Here is a 27,748-nt window from a genome sequence, read left to right as displayed (position 1 = left end):
TGCCCTGGGGCTGGTTGCTTCTTTGGCCACACCTCTGGGGCAGATCTGGTATTTACTACAACCACGGCTTGTCTGTGCACTTTGTCCCCTCGTTGCCTACGGACAAAACGCTTACACATTTTTTGACTCTGATAAACTCACTGAAAACAGGTACTTAGCAAGACTTTAGAAATGTTCTTGTCTCCCAAATAGGGTCCCTGGAGTTCTCTGCCAAAAACGATGACTTCAGTGGTTTATTGGGGAATTTAATGTAGTAAATCACTGCAATTCATGTTTTCCCCCATATAATAACTTTGGACACTACACATTTTCTTACAGTGTTTATAAGCATATCTAGGAGTGAAATGGGACCTAGCTCGGCCCAATGTATGTCATTTGACCAGATGTTCAGGTAGCCCTATGGCCGTTTGTAAATTGGTTGAATCCTTTAATCCCTTTATTTAGTCCATTATATGCATTGTAATATAATGTAATTTGTCATTTGTATAGCACCTTTTCCCACTGGTAGGACCTCAAAGCGCTGGGGGACCGAAGTGCAAGGTATTGGAAATTCGTCAGAGTAGTTTAGAATGCGCATGTGTCCATAAGTTTCCCTTTTAGGTGTATGCGTCCTATTATTCCTATAATGTTTTGTGTTTTGGAGGATGTGGGTAAAAAGTGTCCAACACATGTAGTGGCAAGGTGATTCCAAGATGCGTATGCACTCCACGGTCTGTTTATTAATTCCTTTCTTCCCCGCTCCTTAACATTACGTTAGCTGTAGGAGTGGGACGGGTCTGTCCTGAGGTGCGTTTATGTTATACATTAACTCTTTTACTGGGAGCTTTGTTCTAGTCCAAAGTACTTATTTGAACTTATAGTGGCTTGATGTGTAATTCAGTAAAAAAGAAAGTAAATATAATCATGGACCCCGAGAAGGGTAGGCATTACAGGTCAGCTATGGCCTGCCGCTCAGGCCTAAACAATCTATTGACCAGGCGCCAGGAAGAACCCAAGCTTCTCTGCACATGCCCAGTGTAAAGTCTTCGGCTCCTTGTCTTTTCAGGGTCAGCACACTGGAGACACAGAACCCTTGTGGGTTCTTCCTTGCCACTGAAGTCTTGCCGGCTGTGGACCCTGTGCCCGCATGTGGACGAGCACAGAGCCATAACTAAAACCAAACTCTGGAAATAACCACGAGAAGATGGGCTATACAGAGGAACACAAGCAGGACTACAGAAGATGGGCGCATGATTCCACTGAACCTGTAAAGACATTCACACCCTCGCAGGAGAGCCCAGAGCTCTGCACATCGACGAGGATTTATACAAACAAGAAAGCATTGGTCTGCTGCTTCAGTCACAGGCTCAGTCAAAATGTGCACATGGAAATTCACACGGATGAGAAATGGAACTCCTTCCCCCACAGATCCAACCTATAAAAGCATTGGAAGATCCACACAGGGACGAAGCCCTATGAGTGCACAGCCTGCAGGAAAAGCTTCAGTCTACCTTCACCTCGGAGATACCATCGGAGGATCCATACGGGAGGAAGCCCTACGAGTGCACAGAGTGCAGGAAAAGCTTCAGTCTACCTTCATCTCGGAGATACCATCGGAGGATCCATACTGGGGTGAAGCCGTGCAAGTGCACAGAGTGCAGGAAAAGATTCAGTCTACCTTCATCTCGGAGATACCATCGGAGGATTCATACTGGGGTGAAGCCGTGCAAGTGCACAGAGTGCAGGAAAAGATTTAGTCTACCTTCATCTCGGAGATACCATCGGAGGATCCATTCGGGGAAGAAGCCCTACGGGTGCACAGAGTGCAGGAAAAGCTTCAGTCTACCTTCATCTCGGAGATACCATCGGAGGATCCATACGGGGAGGAAGCCCTACGGGTGCACAGAGTGCAGGAAAAGCTTCATTCTACCTTCATCTCGGAGATACCATCGGAGGATCCATACTGGGGTGAAGCCCTACGAGTGCAGGAAAAGATTTAGTCTACCTTCATCTCGGAGATACCATCGGAGGATCCATTCGGGGAAGAAGCCCTACGAGTGCACAGAGTGCAGGAAAAGCTTCAGTCTACCTTCATCGCGGAGATACCATCGGAGGATCCATACGGGGAAGAAGCCCTACGGGTGCACAGGGTGCAGGAAAAGCTTCATTCTACCTTCATCTCGGAGATACCATCGGAGGATCCATACTGGGGTGAAGCCCTACGAGTGCACAGAGTGCAGGAAAAGCTTCAGTCTACCTTCACCTCGGAGATACTATCGGAGGATCCATACGGGGGTGAAGCCCTACGGGTGCACAGAGTGCAGGAAAAGCTTCATTCTACCTTCATCTCGGAGATACCATCGGAGGATCCATACTGGGGTGAAGCCCTACGAGTGCACAGAGTGCAAGAAAAGCTTCAGTCTACCTTCATCGCTGAGCTACCATGGGAGGATCCATACTGGGGTGAAGCCCTACGAGTGCACAGAGTGCAAGAAAAGCTTCAGTCTACCTTCATCGCTGAGCTACCATGGGAGGATCCATACTGGGGTGAAGCCGTGCAAGTGCACAGAGTGTGTAAAAAGCTTCAGCCCCACAACCTTTATCGATACAACTATGTCTCATTCCTTGCCTAATGCCAATGATGTGGATGGCCAACATTTTGTCATTGCCATGCCAATCAGTGATGCAATATTCATGTTTTAGACTATGCCTAGAGATGCTACCTCTGGATGTACCCAACAATTTTACTCTGTTAAGTCTGCTGCCGGTATGGTAATTCAACATGTAACACACCACTCATCAAAATGCTGCCTTTCCCCCTGCATACTACTGCCATACGTGCAAACAATGTCTTACCTTGCACTATTATTATCCTGCCAATAATCCCACATACATCTGCCGCATTCAAAACTTCCTCCCATTACCCCCTCCCCCTCTTACCTCCAGCTAAGCTCCCTCTGTTACCCAAGACACTCTACCCTGCCCAGTTATGCCCTTTAAATATCTCTCCCTTCTAACTAGGAAATAAGCCCTCAGACCCGCATATCAGGCCATCGCCCTTCCTGCCCCACACCACCTATCCCAACTACCCCATGCCCAAGCCTACTAGCAACCCAATCCTGCCTAGCAAAATTAATGTCCTGCCTCCTGCGCTACCCAAGCCCATGAGTGCCTTGCCACCTGCTTTACCCAAGCCCACGAGCGCCTTTCCACCGGCGCTACCTAAACCCATGAGTGCCTTGCCACCTGCGCTACTCAAGCCCACGAGTGCCCTGCCATCTGCGCTACCTAAGCCCATGACTGCCCTGCCGTCTGTGCTACCGACGCCCATAGGTGCCTTGCTACCTGCCATACATAAACCCACAAGTGCCCGGCCACCTGAGCTAAATTAGCCCATGAGTGCCCTGCCACCTGTGCTACCTAAACCCATGAGCGCCCTGCCACCTGCACCACCCAAGTCAACGAGTGCCCTACCACCTGCGCCACCCAAGCCCAAGGGTGCCCTGTCACCTGTGATACCTAAGTCCACGAGTGCCTCATACCCTGTCCTGAACTACAGTAGGCCTGCACCCTCTAAGCCCAAACACGCAATCGCTACCTCCCCCACTATAGGAGCTCAAAGACTAAACAACCTGCGTACAAGGACTTCCCGGCACCCCCCGGACCTCCAACAACTCAATACCCTATCACAATAAACCTCAGATTGAACAGGCTATCCAGTCGGATTTCGCAACCCCAACCTCCCAAACACATGTCCGTTAACCTAAGTCCTATCAACTCCATGCCCATTGCCCAGAACAAATCACTTAACTGTGCCCTTATCAACATCAGATCCTTGGGCGCCCACGCTATAGAATCCCACGACCTCATCATCGACAACCAAATTGACCTGTTAGATATTACAGAATCCTGGCTCCATAGTGCCCCGGGCCCTCTGCTCAGCCTATCCATCCCACCCAACTACTTGCTCCTTAGAACTGACTGTGCCAATGCCATCGGTGGCAGAGTAGCAGTTATCTACAAATCCAACCTTCAGATCCATACCCTTCCTTTACCTCAGACAGAGGGCTACGAAACATTACTACTTAAGCTTAAGACCAACCCCAGACATCATTCACCTTTCTTTTGTTCTACCGACACGCTAATGCCCCCAACTCTCCCGATTCCAAAATCCCCCTCCTCATAACACCCTTCCTTAAACCAGCTAGAAAATGCATAATCGTAGGTGATTTTAACCTGGGCTGCAACAATCACACCGATCATAAAGCTACCACTGTGGCCCAAGCCCTACATGACATGAACTTCACACAACATGTCTCTGCCGCTCTCGTATAAAAGGGTGTACCCTCGACTGGATACTTTCAACCAATTCATCGATCGACATCTCCCTCATCAGCCCAGTCCTATGGTCCGACCACCACCTGATTGAATTTAAACTGCACTGCTCGAGCCACGAGAGCCAACCCCGACCTCCATCAACCCAAATTCTAGTGAGATGCACCTGTAAGCTTACCCGCGATATCCTCAAAGGTACTCTAGTCCCGCTCATTGAAACACAGCCTGCCAATTGCAAGAGCCCCATAGCCCTCGCAAACCACTATCATGCAAGCCTGTAAGACATGCTAAACCAACACCCCCCCCTCAAAAACAAATCCCTAAAACCAGCCAAACCTACTAACATCTGGTTCTTAGATTAATTAGTCCAGCTCCGTAGGCAGAAAAAAGCCAATCGAGCACCTACATAATCAACACCCTAAGCCCAGAAATGACACTTTGCTCTCCTCCACCTCTAAGAATTACAAGGACTCTATATTTAAAACCAAAGCTGCCTCCTCCGATAACAGAATCAGTATGGCCAGCTCCAATACCAAGGAACTTTTCGCCATCCTAGAACCATGTGCACCTACCTCCTCTGCACAACCTAACAAAGCTTGGTGCACCACCATACAAAACACGCTAACCACCAAAATCAATCTACTTTGCAACAAAATGTTGTATAAGAAAGCCCTTTTAGCAGCTAAATCTATGCACCAGTCCCCCACAGCAATGCCTTACCACAGTCCTTCCACCCCCCTTCAGGAGCCAGTCCTACATTTCTCCTTCCACCCGGTATCCAAAGAGTCTGTCTTGAAGGCCATCCAGGCCCTCAAATCCTCCAACTGCAAAGGAGAAGCCTGTCCTGCTAATATCATTAAGCTCGGTGTGCACCCTGTCTCACCCCCATCATAACTGAATTTGTCAACACCTCTTTTAACTCCTGCTAAGTACCAATCACCATCAAAGCAGCCTGGGTCACCCCCTCACTAAAAGAAAAACTTCACCACACCCAACTATATCTACCAACTATAGCCCCATCACCACAGTGCCCTTCCTGCTCAAAATCCTAGACCGCATTGCCTACATACAATTCCTCAAACAGCACTCACTCCTCGGTGTCAGACAATCTGGCTTCTGGTCAAAACATAGTACTGAAATGGCCCTTATCAATCTCAAAATTCAACTTGACAGTATTAGAGACACTGGTAATGCCGCCATCTTACTCTTCCTGGACCTCTCAGCCACCTTTGAGCTTATGGACTACAACATACTTTGCCAAAACCTCTGCGAGTCCTTGCACTTCTCACATGAAGCAGTCCTTTGGATAAAATCTTTCTTAAGTTATCGTACGTCCAGAGTCTTTATTGATAACCACTCAGCAGACCCTATTCCTGTCCCTCTTGTTGTCCCTCAAGGCTTTTGTCTGTGCCCTACACTTTATAACACCTATAACCAACCTTTCTTTGATATTCTTGACACCCTAGGTATCACCTACACCAACTTTGCCGACAACACCCAAATCTTCATTCCCCTCTCAGGAAACTATACCAACGACACCAATACCATCAACAAAGTCTATTGCACCATCCAGTCCTGGATGGCGACTCAAAACATCTGCCTTAACAATGAGAAGAGAGAGATACTTATTGTAGGCTCACCTGCCCGTCTAAAATCCCTTGGCCCTCTCTATGTTGCCTTCAGCATTGAGGGTTCCACTGTTCCTGTCCTTAAACATGCCAACACCCTAGGGGTCTATCGGGACGCAGAACTAACCATGACACAACATGTCAATGCTTTCACATAACTCACTGGGGAGGGTCACCCTAGTATGGCCGAAAACTTTACCCTTAGTTATGATGATGATCAAATTAGATCAATACTTTGTGGGCCATCACTTTTTGACCCTACAGGTCTAGGCCAGACGGCAGCTAATTCTAACACTGTCAACGATTTACTTAAACTTAAAATGAAGAATTTCCGCACTACACCTCATGGACATTTTCTTAAGGAATATTTGAAAAAGAACATTATCCCAGCCAGGTTAATCCTCCGGAATGAACCATGTGTATTCCTAGACGATCAAGAATACAAGACCAACCAGCTATATTGCGACAAAGTGTAGTCGCGACTTAATGGTGCTTACCATCTCTACAGCCCAAAGGCTAGGCGATATCTTTCAACAGGAACTAGACACAGCAAAACAACTGTTTGCCAACGATACTTCCATCACAAACGCTAAAGATGAGCTTGCTGAAATTAATAAAACTTTTCAGGAATTTAAAGATACGACTTTAACGAAACAAACAAAGAAATTGGCCAAGGACGTCTTAGACTTCAAAGTCGAGGTCAAAGGACGTCTTAGACTTCAAAGTCGAGGTCATTTATCCTTATCTTGACCCAAATTTTGTGGCTAATATTGCAAGCCAAAGGAACCAAACAGGCACCGCACGACACCGAAGTCAAGTGACATTCTCAGGCAGTAGCAGTAACTCATCAGAATCAGACAGCGATTTCTACTACCCTCCCTTCTATAATCCTTTTCCGAGGCCACCCACAGCCTTTTTTAGGTGGAGGACCATCCCGAGGCCCCGGCCCAGGATGGTTCCCTCCCCAGTTTCAACCATGGGGTCGAATCTAGAGGCGACCTCAATATCGCAGGAGGAACATCAGACCAACACAGAGCCAGTAATCTTGCCTATATTTAACTTATCCCAAATTCTGTTGTCTGAGACTGAAATGCAAGTCCTTGCTAAAGGGTTGACATTCATCCCCACTCACCCTACGGACTGGTTCAGTGTTCAGACTGAGATCAGAAGATTCTTTAGGTCGGTGAGGCTCAAGATCTTCTTTTCAGACAAAGAAAGTTCACCAGATGAGAGTGAAACAGGTCTGCCTCCCCCTTCCACATTCACACCGGAAGACAATACTCTTCCAAATGAACTTCTCACATTTGAGAAATGTGTTCTAAGGGACCTTAAAAAGTTACAAAAACAGCATAGGTCCATACGTTATAATTTGACACAATCAGAAAGACAGGCTTTAAAATCTCTTAGCAACAATCCACATATTGTTATAAAGCCTGCGGACAAGGGCGGGGGCATAGTAGTACTGAATCAGGCACAATACCACACTATTGTTCTTGATCTTCTTAATGTGCCGGGTAGCTACCGCCCCCTCCTTAAAGATCCCACTAAGGACATCCAGAAGTCGATTCTGGAGATTACGGAGTATGCCCTTCAACGTTCCTGGATCACTCCTAAAGAAGCACAATTTCTTAACAAGCCAAACTGCTCTATCCCTAAATTTTACGCAATCCCCAAAATTCATAAGGATGCGGTCAAACCACCAGGCAGACCCATACTAGCAGGCTGCAGAACTATTCTCAAACCAATCTGTCAATTTATTGACAAATATCTTCAGCCTATTAGTCAACAAACGGTGTCATACCTCAGGGATAGCACTTCGGTTGGTTATTTCACTGTTTGAAGGGAAGTTCTTTGACCCCACCAGCCTCCGGGTTACGCTTGACATCATAGCGCTTTATACTAATATTCCACATGATGAGGCCATGGAATCCTTACAAGCTAACCTTACTCTCTCTCTCTTCACTGTGGAATAAAGCTCTGGTTGAATTCATCATGGAACTGATTTCTTTGGCACTTACCAAGAACTATTTCAAATCTCAGGACCAGTTCTACGAACAAACCCAAGGAACGGCTATGGGGGCAGCTTTTGCCCCCAGCCTGGCCATTATGTTCATGGCCGACTTTGAAACTAAATTAATTTTCTCAGACCTCAATCCCTTTCACCAACACATTGAGAACTGGAGGCAATATATAGACGATATTATTTTCATCTGGCATGGCACCACTGATGAACTTAATGCCTTTCTGTTATGGTTGAATCATTGTCGCCATACTATCAAATTCACACTTGCTTCGAGTAATATGCAAATCCCTTTTCTTGATCTACTAATTCAGCATCATGCTAATCAAATGGTCTGTTCACTTTTTACTAAACCTACAGATCGCAATACTTTATTGCACTTTGACAGCTACCACACACAAACACAAAAAGAAAATCTGCCTTACTCTCAATTTTTGAGATTAAGGAGAAATTGCACATCTATAGTGGATTATGATCACCATGCACGGATCTTGACCACTAGATTCCAGCAACGTGGGTACCCTAAAAAGTGATTACAAACTCTTAAAAACGGGCAAGATTCACCCCCGTGACACCCTGCTACTGCCCAAGGATGTGGCGCCACAGGACAAACTAGTGTGGGCTCTTTCTTACAGTCCACACACTTTTCTAATAAAATCCATTAAGAAATATTGGTCTGTGGCACAGCTGTCCCTACCGGCAGAACCATTGCCAATATTTGCAATGAAAAGACAAAAGAACCTATAGGATGAATTGGTCCATGCGTCTGCCCAACAGAAATCTTCCAGATCCACCACATCAAGTTGGGATCTCCGTCCTCTGACGGGGCATCTCCCTGTGGGACCTGTTCAATCTGCAAATTTGCTGCAAAAATCAAAACGTTTCCTCTACATGGCAAAACTTGGGAAATACGCCATCACTCAAATTGTAAGACACCATGGTTGATTTACTGCATAGAGTGCCCCTGTGGGCTTAAGTACATAGGCAAAACCCCACGGCCGGTCCACACTCGAATCACGGAGCATTGCTCCCGGATCCGGTGCAAAGCCATTAATTCACCCCTAGTGAGCCATTATATGGAATATGGCCATACGACCGATGACCTACGCTGTGGGTCATCGATGTTGTCAAGAATGCCTCTAATCCATTCCAGGCATTGGCCAATAAGGAGGCACGCTGGATCTCTGAACTTGACACGACTGAAAACGGTCTCAATGAGGCATCCCCAACTTGGTGGTAAATTCAGGGTTTGTATACCCCTTGTCCTCAATAATGTTAATGCCCCACACACACCATTTTGATTCTGGGGCTGTTTTCCATGCATTGCAGTACATCATGATTCATACCGCTGCTCATTGCAACCCTTGGCCATATGCTCCATGAAGCACTGCTCTCTTGTTATTCTTTCATGCAATTTGTTTTTACTTTTTCTTTACAATCCAACTCACATTTAGTAGTCAATTTAGATATATATATTTTAATTTTTGGTGATTTGCTTTTATACCCTTTGTTTCCCCCTTTCTCTGGCTTTACCTAGGCCATTTTTCTATTTCTTATGATGCCTCATTGGACTTTGCAGGCTTTACTAATGTACGCAAGAGTAACTATTCTAGTCCTCTTTCTATACGCTTGAAATTCAGTTACAAGCCACGCCCCCGGAAGTGCAAACGGTGTATCAGCCTCGGAGGCTACAGCCGGGACGTGCATTTGGACCACTCAGATTTCTTCACCCGGAGGCACCCTGCAGGTAAGCACTGTCCAGTCTGTTTCTGATAATGGCTTTTCTTGCCGTGCCCCGTTTGAGCGTAACGGGTGTCTCCATTTGTGTCCACAGTTACTGCGCTGATCGTGCATTTGGATGACTTGATTGTCCTTGGAAATAGTTCTGTCTCCTGCCTAAATCGTGCCGGATCTTCACAGCGTTCTGCCACAAATGATCGCATCGCTGATCATAGGTTCGTACATGTCTGTGTATTATGAGCTTCATGCTCTCATATCTGCTTGCGAGCACATGTTTTCGAATTTCTCATATTATGCACTTCACTATAGATGTGCCCATGAACCTTGGAGGCAGCAATATTTATTCTTGCCATCCTGTCGCAGTGTACTGACCGTGACATGCCTGTCTAGGAGGCACCTTCAAGAGTATCCTAGGTGTGAATTTGTTTCACCTTCACAGGGTCGCTGGGGTTCACTCTCCACCAATCACTAAATATGGGTGTTGGCAGTCACACTCAGTATTATCCCTATGCCCCCTTCCTTCCTTATTTCTTTCTTGATTTATAACACATTCTGTTATTTATTTACCTTAACCCTTTTCTTGTGGCATTCATTATCACTTTTGCACGGTGCCTTTGGGCTTTGGATATTAGTCTATGGGATATAGGAATGAGCTGCTGGGCGTTCACCTGCCAGCATAAAGGGCTGGTTGCCTGGTGTTTTCTACCATTTGCTGGTACTTTTTTATCCACCTTTCATGTTAACACCTCACACTGAATCTCAAAATGCTCTTGAGATGACCCAAGATGATGGTACTTTATTTGATTGCTTTTGTAGGGGCTGAATTTTAAGATCGAATTACCTGAAGAAGGTGGTCTTTATCTGTCTACATACCACCGAAACGCCAACTTTTGCCGCGTAGCACATCTTTTCAGCCTGTGACATAACCTCTTAGGTTTTTGTCGTACTAAAAGCATTTGTGTGCATTATTTCCAGTCAGCTGCACAAATTTATTTGTGTTTTGTTGTTTGTGTTATCTTTTTCCCTGCCTTAATAAGGCTCAATGCACAGTATTTTTTGCCTGTTGCATAACTTTTCATTTAGCTTTCTTGCCAAAAAAACTTGGTTACAATTAAGTTTATAAACTATACCTTTAAGCTAGTAAGGGCCAGTCAGTTATAGTCTGCCTTTCTTCTTTTTTGACTTCATACAAACAATTGCATGGATTGACTAATATTATTGTTTCCTGTGCAATTTGGATGGATAAAGACCTTTAGCAGAAGAAATGTTTTCTGCCTAACCATTTACTTTTGTTGCAATCTTCTTCTCCTTATCCCTTCTCCCCTCATTTTGATTTTGTCCCCCTTTTCTTCTACAAAACTGAATGTATTTTGTTTATATTTGCAGATTGGTCTATATAGGTTTACCTATTTGTGTAACTATTTTTCATGTTTTAAGCCAATAAGTGACTATATCTGTTGTCTCACTTTAAATAAAAAAATGTATATTTTTTTTACATACCTTCTAAATGGTTATTGAGGTTTATCTGACTGGTGAGATAAACATATATATGCGTAACTGAATGATCTGTTCTGTTTTAGCTATTAGTAGAATACGCACTGATATCTTCCTAAATCACATTACAACTTGAGCTTTTTCAGGAACGCCCTTTGTTATAGGTTAGTTTCTGTGCTCCATTGCGCTCCCGAGGTGTTGGAGTTACTCTTTGTTTATAATGCTGTGGCATCTGCCACATCTCACACTGCCAAACTCATCTCACTAAGCAAAAAATTCTTAAGCCCTAACAATTGCCTCACGCTATGTAGAGCCATCATACTCAGCAAACTACACTACTGCAAAGCCCTCTTCAAAGACACTTCTATTGTCAACCTAGCCAAATTACAGCTGCTTCAAAACAAAACCCTTTGGGCGGCATTGGCCATTCGCAAATCTGACCATATCTCTGTCACCCGCTGAGAAGTCCATTGGCTACCTATAAAAGCACGGATTGACTTCAAACTCTAACATTGCACACCACTGCATCTACAAGCAAGCCCCCACCTACCTTAACTGCTGCATTGTAATTGCTAATTTGTATAGCACTTATACACAAGTGAAGTGCTTCAAAGCGGTTCTAGGCGGGAAGGGAACAAGGGAATACAGTTGTCATTCTTAGGCCTTAAAGATTCCGAATGATCTAATGACAATAACTATCATACTAGGCCAGAGGCATTCCTACTAGTGTAAGTGCGTGACAAAGAGTGGAGAAAAAAGGGGGGAGGGAGGGAAAGGACATACAGAACAATAAACTACCATACTAGGCCTGGCGACATTTCAGATTGATTGGTGGTTGGTCATCTTATGCGCCTATGCATGAGTATTTCAGGCACAACCAAGCTGGGGAGAGGAGACAGAGGGATGATAGGACAGACAAACTTTCTAGGCCTAGTACATTCAAGGTCGTGCAAGTGCGCAGACAGGAAGTGCGAGGTAGGGGGACAAGAGCACCCAGTCCAGAGGCAGGGAGGCTGTTCCAGAGGGAGGCACCTGCAGAGGATAAGGATCTACCCTCTTCACAAAGAAACAGTTCAGTCGCTCACTCCGCTCCTCTAACCTGCTTACCCTAGCGGTCCCCTGCTACAAACTTGCCAGAGCAGGGGGAGCGAGTTTCAGCTCCACGTAACCCGCCCTGTGGAACTCCCTGCCCGGTCACTTAAGAAAAAAGCCCTCCTACTCGGCATTCAAGAAACTGCTGAAAACCTGGTTGTTCAATAAGTGCACTGCATTTATGACCTATCCATTCTGCTCTTATAACGTTATGACATGTTAAGCCTTTCTCATGATATTATGTACAAACACTGTGATACCTGTGGGTTTGGGTGTTGCCCAAAGGTAAAACAAATCAAATAAAATAATAGTGGGTCCCAGAATCATTATCTGACAGGCAATGCCCACTCACCAAAGGGTTTATAGATTTGAGCACCTCTGCATGATTTCGCTACAAATCAAAAGATCCACCATGGACCGAGGGAATCAGGAGCTACATCTCGTCCCTGCGCCCTTTCCAGGATGGCCATTGAGTGATGGGGAAGGGACGGGACAGCAGGCGTCGTAGAGTCAGCGAAGGGTGAGGCAGCCGCAAGTAAATGGGGCCCGGGTTGAGATGGGGCGGGGCGTGCGTGGGTGTGGTGGAAAAGGGGGCATGGGGAGAACTAGGGCTTTTGCCCCAGGAGAAAACATTGCATCCTCCCACTTTTCTGGAGGCTCAGAAGGCAGGCAATAAATAGCATGTGGAAAAGCCCACTTGGAATGTGCCATTACGTCACCCGTGGGGTGCTAATTTTCAGTACACCCTTGTAGTGTAATTTCTTGTGTTATCTTTTGGGATTAATGTATCCCTTTCCCTGAGTGAAGCCAAGACTGTTCTGCTGTGGCGACCCCATAAAGTGATTTGCTCTATCTTGTGGTTGGATCCTGGTCTTACCCGTAGGATAGCTGTTCTCGCACCCCTCACCAGACGGCTGTGGATAATCCACCGCACAACCTTCTTTATGTATATTATTAGGGGAGAGGAGAATGGAGATGCTGTGTGTGAGTCAGGTGGGAAACAGGAGCAAGAGAAGAGCATACAGCAGCATAGGTGAAAAGAACAGTAAGGGACTGCTCCACGTGGTCCAATGAAGGAATGCAGAGGGCAGCCAGTCTGCTGTTGGGTCAATCATGAAACCCAGGACACAGATAGAGGAGGATACCTATGGCAGTTCAGCTAGAGTCTGCAGAGAGAACACAGGTATATTCCTAATGTGCCTTCAGTTTAGGGGCCGAGGGTAGATGGCAGGCAGAATAATGCAAATGAAGTTGGGTAAGGCACTAGCTATGCGACACAAGACCTTGCAGGAGGAGGTAAAAGCAGCATAACATCCAGGATTACCGACCCATGGGCTTCAGAATCATACACACTCAATCTTATGTCAACGGTAGGGACCGCAGACTGCAAAATGAGGTGGGGCTTCAACAGCAAGTCTCCCCACAACCATCACAACGGAACACTGAAGTTATAGGTGAAATCTTGTCTGGCAACCAGCAAACAAAACACAAGAGAGAAATACAATATTGGATCATGTGGCAGCATTTAGTGTTCAACCAGCGGAATCTGAGCAGCCTACAAAAACAACCATAAATGCTATTTTAAATGGGGACATGGTAACAGGCAGGCAGGAGGTTTGTTCAGAAACTCGTTGGGACTGAAATCCATTACAGGTACTTGAGAAGGGCACAAAATATTTGTCCAAGTAAGTAGCTGTTTAAAAAAATCATAATACACAGTTCCGTTGAGAAGAGTCTCATTTTCAACGAGTATCAAGAGTTATAAAAAACAAACTATTAGGAAATCAATTTTTGTCCGCATGCGCAGCATTTTTAAAGAGTATTCTCTGGCCTCATTATCAATCTTCACCACATCGATATCAACATCTGACACGTGTTGGAGGACATCCATAACAACTCCACCAGATTGAACTCAAGGTAACCAATCACAAAGCCTCCAAAAACATCAGTGATGTGGTGTCGGCCAACGACGATGCGCGATAGTCCAACGCCAAAAGCCCAGAGGACCAAGAGGATCCGGAGGGGAACAGCCAGCACCAGGTGGTTGAGTAGGAACTTGGATACCATAAAGACCCGGCTGGCATGGCCGGCCGGAAAAGCATACAGGTCCATCATTAAGTAGTCCACCACGCCCAGGCTGACCTCATATGGGCTTCTCCGCTTGACAAGCTTCTGTATTCCAGCTACCATCAAGATGTCCAGCATCAGGGCTGTGGAAGGCACAAAGGGTACATGTCAGATAGGAAAGAAATAAGTTGTTTGGAAACATTATTTAACTGTGACAGTAGTCTTCCAAGTTTGGGGATTCACATTAGAGACACAAACTCAAAATTGTCATCATCCATAAGGAACAAAGCCATGCCCAGTAGCAGGGAATATTTGAAGATTATGAATGTGAGAATTATGCCATGTTGGAAAAGGAAAGAAGGAAACATGACTATACACAGTGACACTTGTACCAGTAGCTCATGTCCCCCACGATAGAAGAAGTGGGAGCCTGTACACAAGCACAGCTCTGCTCATTCCCCAACCCCGCCTCTCAAATGCACACACTGGCATCCATACCTCAATCCCACACTCTCTGTGAATGCCAAAATAACTGAGAAAATGGGAGGATAGAGGGTGGGCGATCTTTCGGAAGGGGGCATGTATTACCCACACATGGGTCTCTACAGTGAATAACTTGTACTTACTGTTAATACTTGTCACTCCTACTACAGACTACTGGGATCGATTACAAATCACTCAGATGTTATGCCAAGGGTAATGGGTGCTGGGGGTATTGCCACTCACATGTACTTTGGCAGAGATTTTCTTGAATAATGCCTCACCAGAAAGAGCATCTGACCTGGAGTTTGGGTCCAAGGAGTAATGCTCTGAGAAAGCATTTGGTGTAGGCCATGTAAAGATGATATGTATAAGACTTTGTTGCTGGAACCCCAATGATACTTTCTTTGTCCTTACAGTATGTCCATGAGGGCTTGTGAGAGAAGAGTTCTACTGAATGCTGTATGCATTCAGGATATGAGACCACAATGCAGGCCCCTGAAACCAACCACTGTGGAAGGGGGCAATAGGCCACAAAGAGAAGATCAGGGGCCTTAAAAAAACCAAAAATGGGGTTCTTATATCACACTTTATGCCGGAGTCCAGTCTCTAAACTTGGGATCGGGATTGAAACCAGTGCACTTAGCATTGTCTTGCTTTCAAGACAAGCGCTTTGCGTCTGAGCATGACTCAGCAGCCAAAGGGCACATGTGCACATCGGCGCAGTAATTGGCCGAGACACCACTGGTGCAGGTGGAATGCAAGGCCTCAAGGGAGTAACAAATTGGGGTCAGTCCGTAGGAGTGGGAGGACCATGCTAGCTAAGGGCATGTAGGAAACCCAGGTCCTGAGGTAACAAGCTGATTTAAAAGGGAAGCCCGATAAGCACAGGAGTGTATTAAACTGATGCTACCTAGCAAACCTGTGTGTGTGCTGGTACAGTTTGGTTCTCTCAAATGATTTTATTTATTTAATTGGTCCTTTGCAAGGCACCTCTACATCAAGAAATTATGCTTCAGAGCGATCAGAGGACAAGGGAACAAGGGAGAAGCAAGAACATGGAATATGACAACAGAGATAAGCAGAACACAGAAGTGGTCCTACTAGGCCTTGTGTACATTAGGATTGTGCAAGTGCAGAGAGAGAGGGGAACGGTGAAGGGGAGTACGTGCTAGAGGTTCTACAGACGGGTGAAGTGCCAGAGAGCCAGTTGCAAAGGCAAAAGGTAAGCGCCAGGCAGTGTCTGCTAGATGGAAGAGGGCTCACCAGCCCATTGAAAAACTGCAGGCCTGTGAGACAACACAGGCCAAGTGGTTCCCAGAAGAAAGTGCAGGGGGGAGGACAGATGCAGCGCGCGATCAATCAAGAGCCAGAACCCAGAAGGGTATCACTACATGATATCCCCAACACAAATATCGCCGTAAATATGGCCGTTTGGTTCGCCATAGGCGATATTTTTGTTGGGGTTCTTATGTGGGAGCGGGGGCTGCAGGGGTGTCCCCCGCAGGGTCCATGTGTGAATTTCGTTGCAAAAATATGGCGATATTTTTGCATCGCCATATTTTTGCGGTGGAATTAACACATGGAACCCCCAGAAGGACACATAAGGGCCCAGGCCACCAATCTCAGCAACTGTGGCGTTTAGCACGAGAGGGAGAGAGGGAAGGAAGAGGAGAAGAGGAAAGTCTTGAGGTGTTTGCAGAACTTGACGAGATCCGACTCAAGAGGGAGAGAAAAGAGGCGGCTGTTCCAGAGGAGGGAGCGAGCCTAGTAAAGGGAACGGCTGCCCACTCTCTGCTTAGAGAAGCGCTGGGCAAGCAGAGAGTTGGACCCGGCGGATCATATGGATCTGAAAAGAGAGTATTTGGTGAGAGCGAGTTGCAGATAGTGAGGTCACTGGCCCCAGACAGTCTTATGGATGATGCAGAGGGATTTGAATTTGATCCTTGCAGCAACCAGCAGCCAGTGGAGAGATTTTAGGGCTGGAGAGATGCAGTCCCTGGGCTTAAGGCCAAGGATACGTTTTGCAGCCCTAATCTGGATTAGCTGCAGGAAGCGAAGAGAAGAAGGTAGATTAAGGAAGAGGCTGTTAAAATAGACCAGCCTGTAGAGTAGCAGAGCTCTGGAGACATTAAGCTTCTGGGAAAAAGTGAGGAAAGGGAGGGTGCCCCTGAGGAGGTAGAAATTGACATTCTTGGCAAGGCCCATGAATTGAGGAATGAAAGATAGAGCGGAGTCAAAGATGACTCCCAGGTTTCTGGTTTCAAAGGAAGGAGAGGGGGAGAGCCCACCTAGGGTGGCCAGAGTGAAGGGAGGAAAGAAGGAACATGAGTCCCAATAGGAAGAATCTCAGTCATGCTGGCATTGAGACAGAGATCATTGTTGGTACACCACGACTGGATGGTGGACAAGCAATCAAGAATGACAGAGGAAGTCAGAAGAGATGCAAAGGGTAGTCTGAAAAAGAGTTGGCCGTCATCTGTGTAACACTGGAAGTGTGGTGAGAAACTGGAGATAGGTGAGCAAGAGGGGTGAGAGAGATGTTAAAGAGCCAAGGCGAAAGGTTAGAGCCCTGGCGAAAGCCACAAATGGAGATAGAGGGGGTGAGGAGATATAACCCAGGATAACCTGGGAGAGACGGTCAGTGAGGAAAGAGGTCAGCTAGTCTACTGCCCGCTCCGAGATACCAAGGGTCCCACAGAGCCGTTTTATGAGAATGGAGTGGTTAACCATGTCAAAGGCAGAGGAGAGATTGAGTAGAATAAGAACAGCAGGTGAGTTGGAGTCAAGAGATGTGAGCAATTCTTCACGGGTGTTCAGTAGAGCAGTTTCCGTTCCTCTGGATGCTCGGAATCCAGATTGACGGTTGTGCAGGCAACCAACAAGCTCAGTGTGCTGTGTCAGTTGGGGGGAGACCAGCTTCTCCAGATGTTTCCCAAGGAAGGGAGTGAGAGAGATGGGGTGGTAGTTAGCCGGACATGAAGGGTCGTCAGAAGGCCTTTTCAGGAGGGGCGCACAAGGGAGTGAGGGAAGGCCCAGTGGCAAGAGAGTGATTACAGAAGTCCGCCAGTGCAGGGGCAAGGGAGCCAATATTATCCTCAATAGTTCTGGAAGAACAGGGGGGAGACCTGCTTGGAGGAGACCTTCATAGAGCAGACTACTCTAGTGACCTCATTTGATGTGATGGGAGAGAAGGGGGAAATAGTGGATGGGGGAGGAGGAGGGGCGGGATGTCCTAAGTTTTAGCAGTGAAGTGCGGCCAGTGCATTGCAGAGGGCCTAGGAGGGTAGAGGTGAGGTAGAGACTGCAGATGGATTGGCTAGTTCCCTGCAGATTTTAAAGAGTTCAGCCGTGTTGTTAAAAGCTCCAGAGACGCAGGTCTGGATGTGAGCCCTCTTCTTGGAGTGAATGGAGAGACGATATTGCCTTTGGAGAAGGCGATAGGCCAGTTTATCAGAGGGTGAGCTTGACGTCTGCCACTTCCGTTCAGCATCTCTGCACTTGCGTTTCAGGGCTGCTAGGTCAGAATCGCACTGAGCGTTATGCTTGGTTGCAGGGTTAAAACGGATCCTCGTGACAGGGGCAAGAATATCTATCGAGAGTGTTAGTGATAGCGAGATTTAGATTGTTGAGAGCAGGGTTGATAGTTGACTCAGTAGTTGGAGGAGGGGGGTTGAAGGTGGAAGCAAATCCAGCAACTGACACATTTCATCGGACGGTCCGAGAGGTCCCAGGTGGACGAGAGTGTGTCCAGCCGAGTGGGTAGGGCCGGCGGGGAGAATAGAGAGGGCAAAAGAGGTGCAGAAGTCACGGAAGAGAGTGGAGGCCGCGATTTAAGAATTCAGGTGGATGTTGAAGTCACCCAGAAGGAGGAGTTTAGTGGTGGAAGTCAGAAGAGAGGAGGAGAAATTGGCCCATTCTGAAAGAAAAGAGAAGATAGGGCCTGGGGCCCTGTAGATAGTGGCAATGGTCAGAGAGGAAGTGTGAGAGATGCCAAGCTTGCAGACCAGGCTTTCAAAGGAGTAGGGCTGGGCGGGCCTGAGGGAAGAAGGGATCCGCTCTGGGAAGATCAAGACTACTTCACTGCCAGCGTGGTTGGGACGAGGGTTTGAGATGATCTTGTAGCCATTAGGGAGAAGGGAGTCAAAAGCAGTGGCTGAGCTGGCATTGAACCACGTCTCGGTGAGAGCGAGGACGTTGAGATCAAAGTCTTGAAGGAGGAGGCAAATGTCGGAAGAATGTTTGACAGAGGAACAAGCATCAAGTGTGGCTAAGTGAAGCCGGTCACCACCCTTAAAGATTTTCCGAGGAGGGGTACACCCATTGGTGGTGGTGAAAGTGTGGTGCTGAGAGAGAGGAAGGAGGGATGGCAGGAGCAGGAAGGAAGTTGATGGGAGACGACATGCGCCGGTCAAAGAGGAGATCTGGTTGAGGACCCTGAGCCATGATGGTGCCATTGTGATAAACATTAATGATGCACCTCGAGGATGAGAAGCCAGCCAAGAGAACTTCGTATATAGTGCCACCATTAATCGGTGAAGAACAGGAAGAGGAGAGTGTGGAAATCAGATGCGGAGTCCATAGGTCTGCAGAGGGGACAGGGAAGAGGATATCAGAGACAATCTGTCTGGAAGCTGCGCTGACATAGGTGTCTGCAATAGGTAATCCAGGATTACCACAAAGGAGATCTTTTTTGAACTTTTTCTTCCAGTGAGAGAGGGCGGATAGGTCATAGGTGATAGAATAGCAATTAGAGTAGATAGGAGGGATGGAAAGATCCATAGAGGAAGGTAGAGAGGAGAGTGAGGGACAGGAGTGGATACTGCACATGCACGAGACAACTCACCAGGCGGCCTAGCAGCCGGAGGTAGTGGGAATTTAAAAAGCCCACCTTGATTTGACTTTGCCAAAAGCACTAAAACAGCACAAAATGGAGGATGCAGCAATTTAAAAAGCACACCTAAATATGACTGCCAAAGAGCACCAGTGCAGCTTTAAAAAGGGTTAGGCACAAGTAGGTACAAGAAACAGGTTAAAAACTACATGTACTGTAGGTAACCATTGCAAGTTGGTCGAGGACACAGTTAGTAGTGAGGATACGAGCCAAGGGAGGCAAGAGTCAATAGGCATCCAGGTGGAGAGTATTTCCCCAGGGCAGGTGATACAGTGTGCTTACCAGGGCAAGGCAGTGGCACATTGTTCATAGTCTTGGATGCAGGGAAGCGGTTTGTTCATTTTGTGAGCAGTGCTGAATGGGTGGATCAGAGGTGCGGCATGGAGGGGCGCCTTCCAGTGCCGGACAGGGCCAGACAAGGGCCTTTGGGTGGGCCATGGTGCTGGGGGCCGGCTCTTCTGCCTGCCGTCTCCCGGTAGGCCAAATACACACAGAGAAGGGCCAATCAGAGGGATAGTGACCTTGTTCCTATGGCAACCCTCTGAGGCACTCTTGTGCCGAAGAAGAGGATGGCCATCATGCAGGGTGTGCAAAGGAATCAAGAATGGTGAAGCCTGCACTTGTTGCGGTGGAAAGGCAGCACAGGATTGTGGTGTGATGTTAAACTGTCCTGCCTCTTTGCCTTCTGTCTTTCTACTGCTGCAGGAGCAAGAGGGTAGTTTAAAAATTAACATATAGTAGCAAATTATGAGCAACTGCAGGGGGGCACCACCATGTTGTCACATCCGAAGAAGAAAAAGCCATACCTTCATCAATTGAGCTCTGAGCCAGAGAGAATGCGAGCACACTGCTGGGGAGGGGGAGCAAGTGACCCTCTCGCTCCTGCCGCAGTAGCAAGAAAATAATTATTGCGGAGGAAGGTGCTTGAACCAGATCTGGTCCGGAGAACCCAGATCGGAGTTCATTCGTTTGACATGCAAGAGGGTAATTTGTGCAGTATCGGACCAGAACACTTTGTGACACCCTTATCCGAGACCACTGATGGGGTGTACAGATACTGCAATTGTTAAACACCAGGGTTAAAACACCTGTCCTCAAAATAAAAATAAATGTAGAGTCTTCAGATGGTGGAAGCCGCCTGAGAATGTCCAGAAAAGATGTGAAAAATCTAGTAGCCCAATAACTAATGCAGGTGCTCGGCCCGAGGGGGCCTCCATCAACAAACGGGGCATGACTATTCTGCATTATTTCAACATCAAATACAAGAACTTTCAAGACTCCACATTAAAACAATGTCACCTGTATGATAAAATATTGGTGAAGAAAAGGCATGACCTGAGGAGAGAACTTAAACATCTTAAACGGCGACTGTCAAGTGAGGAAATAGTGGGCATCAAGAAGCTGGCAAACCAATATAAAAGTTGGCTATGAGTGAACAAGTCGATCATGCTCCAGCAAAACGCAGAAAGGATGCTAAAATCTATCTGCAAGAAAGACTGTGGAGAGATTTGGAATTTAATCAAAAGCAACGATACTCCCCAGATGGCGCTGTAGTCAAACGGCGTTCCTGAAGCAATATGGGCGAAACATTTCAAAGATTTGCATTATGATACAATAGGTCTTGAGTGAGGTATTACAGGAAAAGAAGGCACAGGTTACATGGCATACTGAATATAGCGCTGAGGATAGAGCCCTATTAAGAGGGATGGCTCGTCTCGAGCGCCAGGCCCAGATTGGTTAAAGAATGTCATGTTAATACAAGAACCTGAATTGTGGGCGCAATTCATCAGTAGCCTTCTAGAGAAAATAGGGAGATCTCAGGACATACCGCCTTCGTCGAGCTATCATCGTCCCAATATACAAGAGGGGCAATAGGGATGACCCAAAAAACTATTACCCTATTGTCCTCTTGGATGAAGTTGCAAAGATCTATGGTTCACTACTTCTATCTAGACTCAATGAATGGTCCTTGGCTGCGGGGTGCCTTGATCTTTTCCAAACGGGATTTGTGAGAGGCTTGGGTACTTCTCTGAATATCATTTTGTTGTCTGCTTTAAAAGGCAGAGCTTTGGAGAGCAAGTCTTAAACCTATGCAGCATTCATAGACCTGGTTCAGGCTTTTGATAGCGTGAACAAGCATTGGTTGTGGGCGAAAATGTCAACATGGAAATGTCCACCAGACCTGGTAGAACAATTGACGGCCCTCCACACCAACACAACCCTGAGTGTGACTGAATATGGCTGGGTCGCTATCAGAAGAAATACAAACTTTCTGAAATCTTAAACAAGGATGCCCTTTAGCCCCAGCCAGGTTTAATCTTTAACTATTGGACCTGGGCATCCATCTAGCCCAAGTAAAGTGCTTCCACTGAGGTTTGAAGGGATCCCTGTCAGAAGTTTACTGTATGGCGATCCAGTTTTGATGGATGGAACTCCGATAGGCCTCCAAAGGCAGCTGAACAAGTTGGAAGAATACTTCAACGAAAACAACCTACAAATAAACATTGGGAAAACAAAGATTCTGATATGTGATAAACTGGCATGAAGGAAAACACTAGATTTGAAATGGTATCTCGGTTCAGGGTAGATAAAGCAGGTCGATTAGTTTAAGTACCTTGGGGTTAGCATTAACATGAGTAAGGAGGAGGTGCCAACTAAGAGCATCTTAATAAATAAATCTAAAATGCTAGCAAACCAGGCAAGGATTATTGACAAAAAATGTGGTTGATTCTCCCTACTCCCCATCTTTGAATTGTACAGGATGAAGGCCACCTCAATTTTAACCTATGGATCAGAATCCATGCTTTTCATCCCTGCAAATCTTTGGACACTCATTGAAGGTATCTTCTGGAAAAGAGTGTTAGGCCTACCTAGATCGACCCCTATTCAGGTAATAAGAAGGGAACTAGGGCATTAGTGGATTGGAAACGTCGGCTCTCTTTAGGCAATGTGTACAAGAATCCCCTCCTTTAGTCCTAGAAATGGTTAAACAGCAATTAGAAAGAGATTAACATACCCCATTGGTACTCTGGGGAAGAGAGTGCTGAGCCTTGCTTGCTGTTTTGAAGATGAAGACTTGAGTAAACCCAGAAAAGGTCAAACCTAAAGTCAGGGAATTAGATTGGATCTCAAAGCATGATGAAGCAAACAAGTATATGTTCATCCAGGTGACTGAGGAACCTAGAGAATTTGGTTCCACCCAGAGATATCTGATGACATTTACAAACAGGTTCCTTAGAAATCAGTTCTTGACGATAAGGTTACACCTTCTTCCGACTAAGGAAGTACTACCTGAGGACCCGTATTAGACCTACCGATACACAATGTAGATTTTTCAGAGAAAAGGGATCGGTGGAGAAGTTATACCATCTGTTATTTTGCACAGCTCCAACAACCTTGAGATAAAAACTCTTTAACCGCTTTTTAGAGAGCACCAGCACTTTAAAGCCCGATGAATGGCGGCGGTTGCTACTGACAGGGGAAAAACATCATTAGTAATAGCAACTGTACAATTTCTGGACTTGGTGCTGAACAGGGTTCTGTTAGATGCGACTTGACTGATTTTAATGTTGTGATTGTTTTCAATGAATTATATATACTATATGGAATTAATTGACTTTTCTCTTTTTTATTGTATTTATGCTATAGGTTTGTAATAAACCAATAATGCATTCATAAACAAAATGCAGTTATATCAGAGTTAGAACAGCGCAATCAAGCAACTAATCTATCAATGGGTGACCTAGCGGTATAGGCTGATTGGAGATCATATCCGAGGAAAGCTTATTTTTCTGTGGCAGCAGCATTACTGCTTCATGTAGGTTGTTTCATAATAACCTGGATGTGTAGATTAGACAATTCACCAGAGTTCGAACCTGGGGACAGTTCTGAGCTGTGATGTGTGGAAGTCACATCACAGGCTTATGGATTTCCTATGCTTTTGGCTTTTCTGTGCAAGAATTTGCACATTCCCCAAGGGCCTGTGCTGCCCCTCAGCTGTAGAGCCAGAGGTATGCCTGGAAGTGGATGGACTTCGGCTTCTCGCAGCACCTGGAAGCCAATCTGGAGGTAGGTTTGACATTACGCTCCAGGGGGGAGCAGGATGAGCCCCAAGGTCCTCATGCTCACGAGTGGGAGTTAATCACTCTTGGTGTAAACTGACGGGTCTACCTGTAATGCTCTGATGAAGGTAAAGTAACATAGTCCAGGAAGACGAATGGTTATGTCTCTAGGTGCTATATCCGGCACTAGCCTCAGCGGCAGCCCCAACCACGACCTGCTTGCGCTTTAGAGGATACTACCGAAGTTTGAGCACAGTCAGAGTTTTGGAGCGATCTCCAAAATCAGGCGGATGAGGCATCTCAGAGCAAACACCAGAGCTGACACCACATGAGAGAGCAGCCATCAGGGACTGGTGAACTAAAAGAAAGAGGTTTATGCATCTTTTGCTTTCTAGCTAGAAAATCCTGGAACCCCAGACACACTCATGTTGTGAAGACCTCCAAGTTAAGGTAAAGCCTGTTCTTGAGTCTTAAAGGCACAAAACAAAAGGGAATTATTAAAAATCAAAGATGCCAAGACCTGCTGAAGACATTCAGGAAATTGAAAGACAGCCCCAGCCTAGGTCTGAAGATGAATTGCTGAAGAACGAACAGCCAAAATAACACCCGTGAGGAAATCGAAAGATCACTGAAGACTGCAGCTTTTATACAAGAAGTGTCCAATCAGCTCAAGCAGAGATAAGGGACTATGATATGGAAGCCAGTGCATGTGTAGGGAGCAGAGCCTATGTGTGGGCAGAGCAACCATTGTCCATAGGATGCCACTTATTTTATTGCTTTAAAAGAAATGCTTATTTTCAGTATCATGGGTACGGATATTCCAGATGTCTGGAGGGAGCATGGATGGAACGTATCCGTGCATACATGTAACAATTATTCTCGAGAATAGATTCCCATTTCCGATTCCCAAACTTGGAATAATATATCATCACTCATCATGGATGACCACAATCTTCCCAGATTGCAGGATATTTTCCAGGGTGAATTCAACAGAGATTCCGTTATGGAGAAGTGGAATGTCAATTAACTGTTACATTAGGTCTTCAAAAGGTGAATCCGATCCTAGTAAGATTTGCAACTTTGGGATTTCCCCAGTTAGACTCTCTCTAATAGTAGGAATATTACACGGCTATACATCTGATAGGCTCCAAATTCCTGGTAGCCATCCGCAAGCCAAAAGAGCTGGAGAAAACCTCTGGAACTGAACTGCAGAAAGTTCTCGACTCTATTGATTCCTCACTTAAATGTGACATTCTTTTTAAACAAGGAGCTGCAATCATGAACAATATATGTTCCATGAATGCTTCTTTGAGACCAAAAGCACCTAAACAAATATCCAAATCATGGTTCATCCCCAAATGACAGAATTGAAGAAATCTTAGAGCTATCGAGAGAATGTGGCAAAACACTGAACACCAGAATGGGCCAATAAGGTGAAGGCAGCCTTAAAAAAGTATAAAATAGCCATCTTTGGGGCCAAGTCACATTTCTTAATTGGAAAGATAGATGCAGCTTCAAATCATGCACAAGAGTTGTTTTTGATAATGTCTAATGGTGTACATTCAAATAATGCTCTATTAGGCAGAGAATCATCAGTGGAGCAGGCCAATGCATTCAACACTTTCTTTCCGGATAAGATTAAAACAATCCAGGAACACATAACACATGAGAGGGAAGCAGAGGCAGGTGAGGCATCTAGCTATCTTGGTACATGAATTCTGATGGAGGGAGAAAATAGCTGAACTACTACGCCATACTATTTTAATAAAGTCTCGGAAGACACCATTAGTGCCTTACTAACTGCCCTTAAACGTACAAATGATTTGTTATGTTATCCCCCTGCCTGTAAGGCAAAGCGTTTAGCAGCAGATATATCTCCTTTTATGACATGTTTTGTACATGGGTCACTGAGCAAAGAGATAGTTCCAGCGGAACTGAAGTTGTCCATAATTTGTCCACTTTTGAAAAAAACAAATCTAGACCCTGACAGCCTGCAGAATTATCACCCAGTTGCAGGTCTCCCTTGGCCTGGTAAAATCTTGGAGAAAGTGGTTACAGTGCAGCTTCAGGAATATGGTGAGAGAGAATATCTATTGGACCCGCTGCAATCTGGTTTCCTCCCATAATTTGGAACAGAAACAGCATTGTTTGCAGTTTGGGATGAACTATTGCGAGTGGGAGATGAAGAGGAACTATCACTGGCCGTAATGTTAGACCTTTCCGCAGCCTGTGATACAGTGGACCACAACATTCTCATTGAGCAACTAAGGACAAAAAGGAAACTCTCAGCCCGCGCAATTAAATGGTTCACCTCTTTTCTGTCAGGGTCGGCAAAAAAAGTGAGGTCGGGGGACTTACCTATCAGATGTTCCCCAGGGGTCCTCTCTCTCACCACTATTATTTAATCAATATCTACAACCTCTAATGGACATCCTGCACAGCCATACAGTCTGCTTCAAGTCATATGCAGACGATACTCAGATGTTCCTTAGGTTAAATGATATACAAGAGTCTTTTTCACGGGTGAGTTGTTGCTTGGAGGAAGTTAGTGGCTGGATGTGCACTAATTGGTTCCAACCTAATCCAAACAAAAAAAAAGGATTTTTTGTTTGGACTGAAGCACCTATTAAATGAGAATAGATGTCCACTGACCCCTTTTCTTTCTGGGATCAGAATTGAAGTATGCCAACAAGATAAAAAATCTTGGCAGCATGTGGCTGAGTGATCTTGGTTGTGAAGGTCAAATTGGGGCCAGGCCTTCGTTTACAACCTGAAGGTGCTCTGGCAGGCCCTTCCTGAAGGACCATGCGGCAATGGTAGGAGCCCTGGTAAATTCCAAATTGTATTTTTGCAATAATTTATTGGCTGGGGCTCCTTCCAAACAAATTTATCAGCTTCAGAAGGCACAAAATGCAGCGGTTAGATTGGGGTTTTGAGTGAATAAGTCCATACCAATATCAGGGCTTCGCCGATCAATCCATTGGTTACCTGTGGTGGAAAGGATTAGGTTTAAGATCAGATGCATGATATTTAAGTGCCTGAAGGGTTTAGCTCCTTCGTATCTGGTAGATAAGCCAAACTGTTACCTACCAATACGGTCCCTGAGATCAAAGGATACGTTTTTGTTAACTATCCACCCATCTCGCCGTGTGTGTAGAGGAGACTGCAGATTTTCATTTTTTGGACAAAAATTATTGAAGTGTTCGACTACAGATCAGGAATGTATAGTCATTGTGCCTCATTATGACCCTGTCAGTCCGGAAACAATGGTGGCGGTAAACCCGCCGCCACCGTTGTTTCCGGACCGGCAGATTAAGAGTTCTGCAGGCAGGTGGTGTCACTCCCGCCAGGTAAAGAAAACTGGAGGGAAATCAGGTATATCAATAGGTTACAAGGGAGCAAACCTGACATATCTTGTGGGTAAACATAACAACACAGGCTCCCACACCTGAAATAAGTTTGGACACTCAATTCACTGGATACTTGGACATCATCACACTGAAAAGGCAGTTCTAGACAGTGACGTATAGAAGTTCATGGAAAATACAACAATGCTTCATTACTGGTTCTGTTAAAATAGAATTTAATATAAAACATACACATTTAAAAAACCTATACAGAAAAATGTATATAACAAAAGATTAACAAAGTAACACAATAACCAAGTGACTAGTGCTTCCACAAAAGTGCTATGTGCTAGTCACCAAATAGCTGATAAAGTGCAAAGTACGCAATTGAACTGTATCTCTCTCTTAGATACAATATAGACTCAAAGTGTACATGTAAGCATATATACCCTTTACAATCTTTAGATAAATTCAACCTTTTTAGTAAACAAAAACCAAACAAGGTACACAAATTGAGACCTTCAATAAGTAAGTGTCTCTAAACATGGTGTCTTCGTCAAAGCATATCTGAAGTACACCTAGGGAGTATTTTAATCCTCAAACAGATACTT

The 27,748-nt window shown here is 45.7% G+C and overlaps 1 protein-coding gene and 1 long non-coding RNA gene across 2 annotated transcripts in view; one reads left to right on the top strand and one right to left on the bottom strand.

Annotated features, from left to right (window-relative positions):
- LOC138473526 (uncharacterized) overlaps positions 1-11,229 on the top strand; it is a 64,007-nt gene extending 52,778 nt beyond the window's left edge. Inside the window, exons 2-4 of the long non-coding RNA XR_011268765.1 lie at positions 9,603-9,709; positions 9,797-9,917; positions 10,519-11,229. This is a non-coding gene — a long non-coding RNA (uncharacterized lncRNA). The remainder of the gene's footprint in view (positions 1-9,602; positions 9,710-9,796; positions 9,918-10,518) is intronic.
- A 2,565-nt stretch (positions 11,230-13,794) lies between these two features.
- The window catches only part of PLPP7 (phospholipid phosphatase 7 (inactive)), a 231,592-nt gene continuing 217,638 nt past the window's right edge, over positions 13,795-27,748 (bottom strand). Inside the window, exon 2 of the mRNA XM_069609283.1 lies at positions 13,795-14,498. Coding sequence (XP_069465384.1) covers positions 14,134-14,498 — 365 coding nt within the window. The 3' untranslated portion in view covers positions 13,795-14,133. The remainder of the gene's footprint in view (positions 14,499-27,748) is intronic.

The sequence above is a fragment of the Ambystoma mexicanum genome, chromosome 8 (assembly GCF_040938575.1).
Source record: "Ambystoma mexicanum isolate Mex_15411 chromosome 8, UKY_AmexF1_1, whole genome shotgun sequence".
Taxonomy (NCBI): Eukaryota; Metazoa; Chordata; class Amphibia; order Caudata; family Ambystomatidae; genus Ambystoma; species Ambystoma mexicanum.
This window is presented reverse-complemented; position numbering and strand designations above follow the sequence as displayed.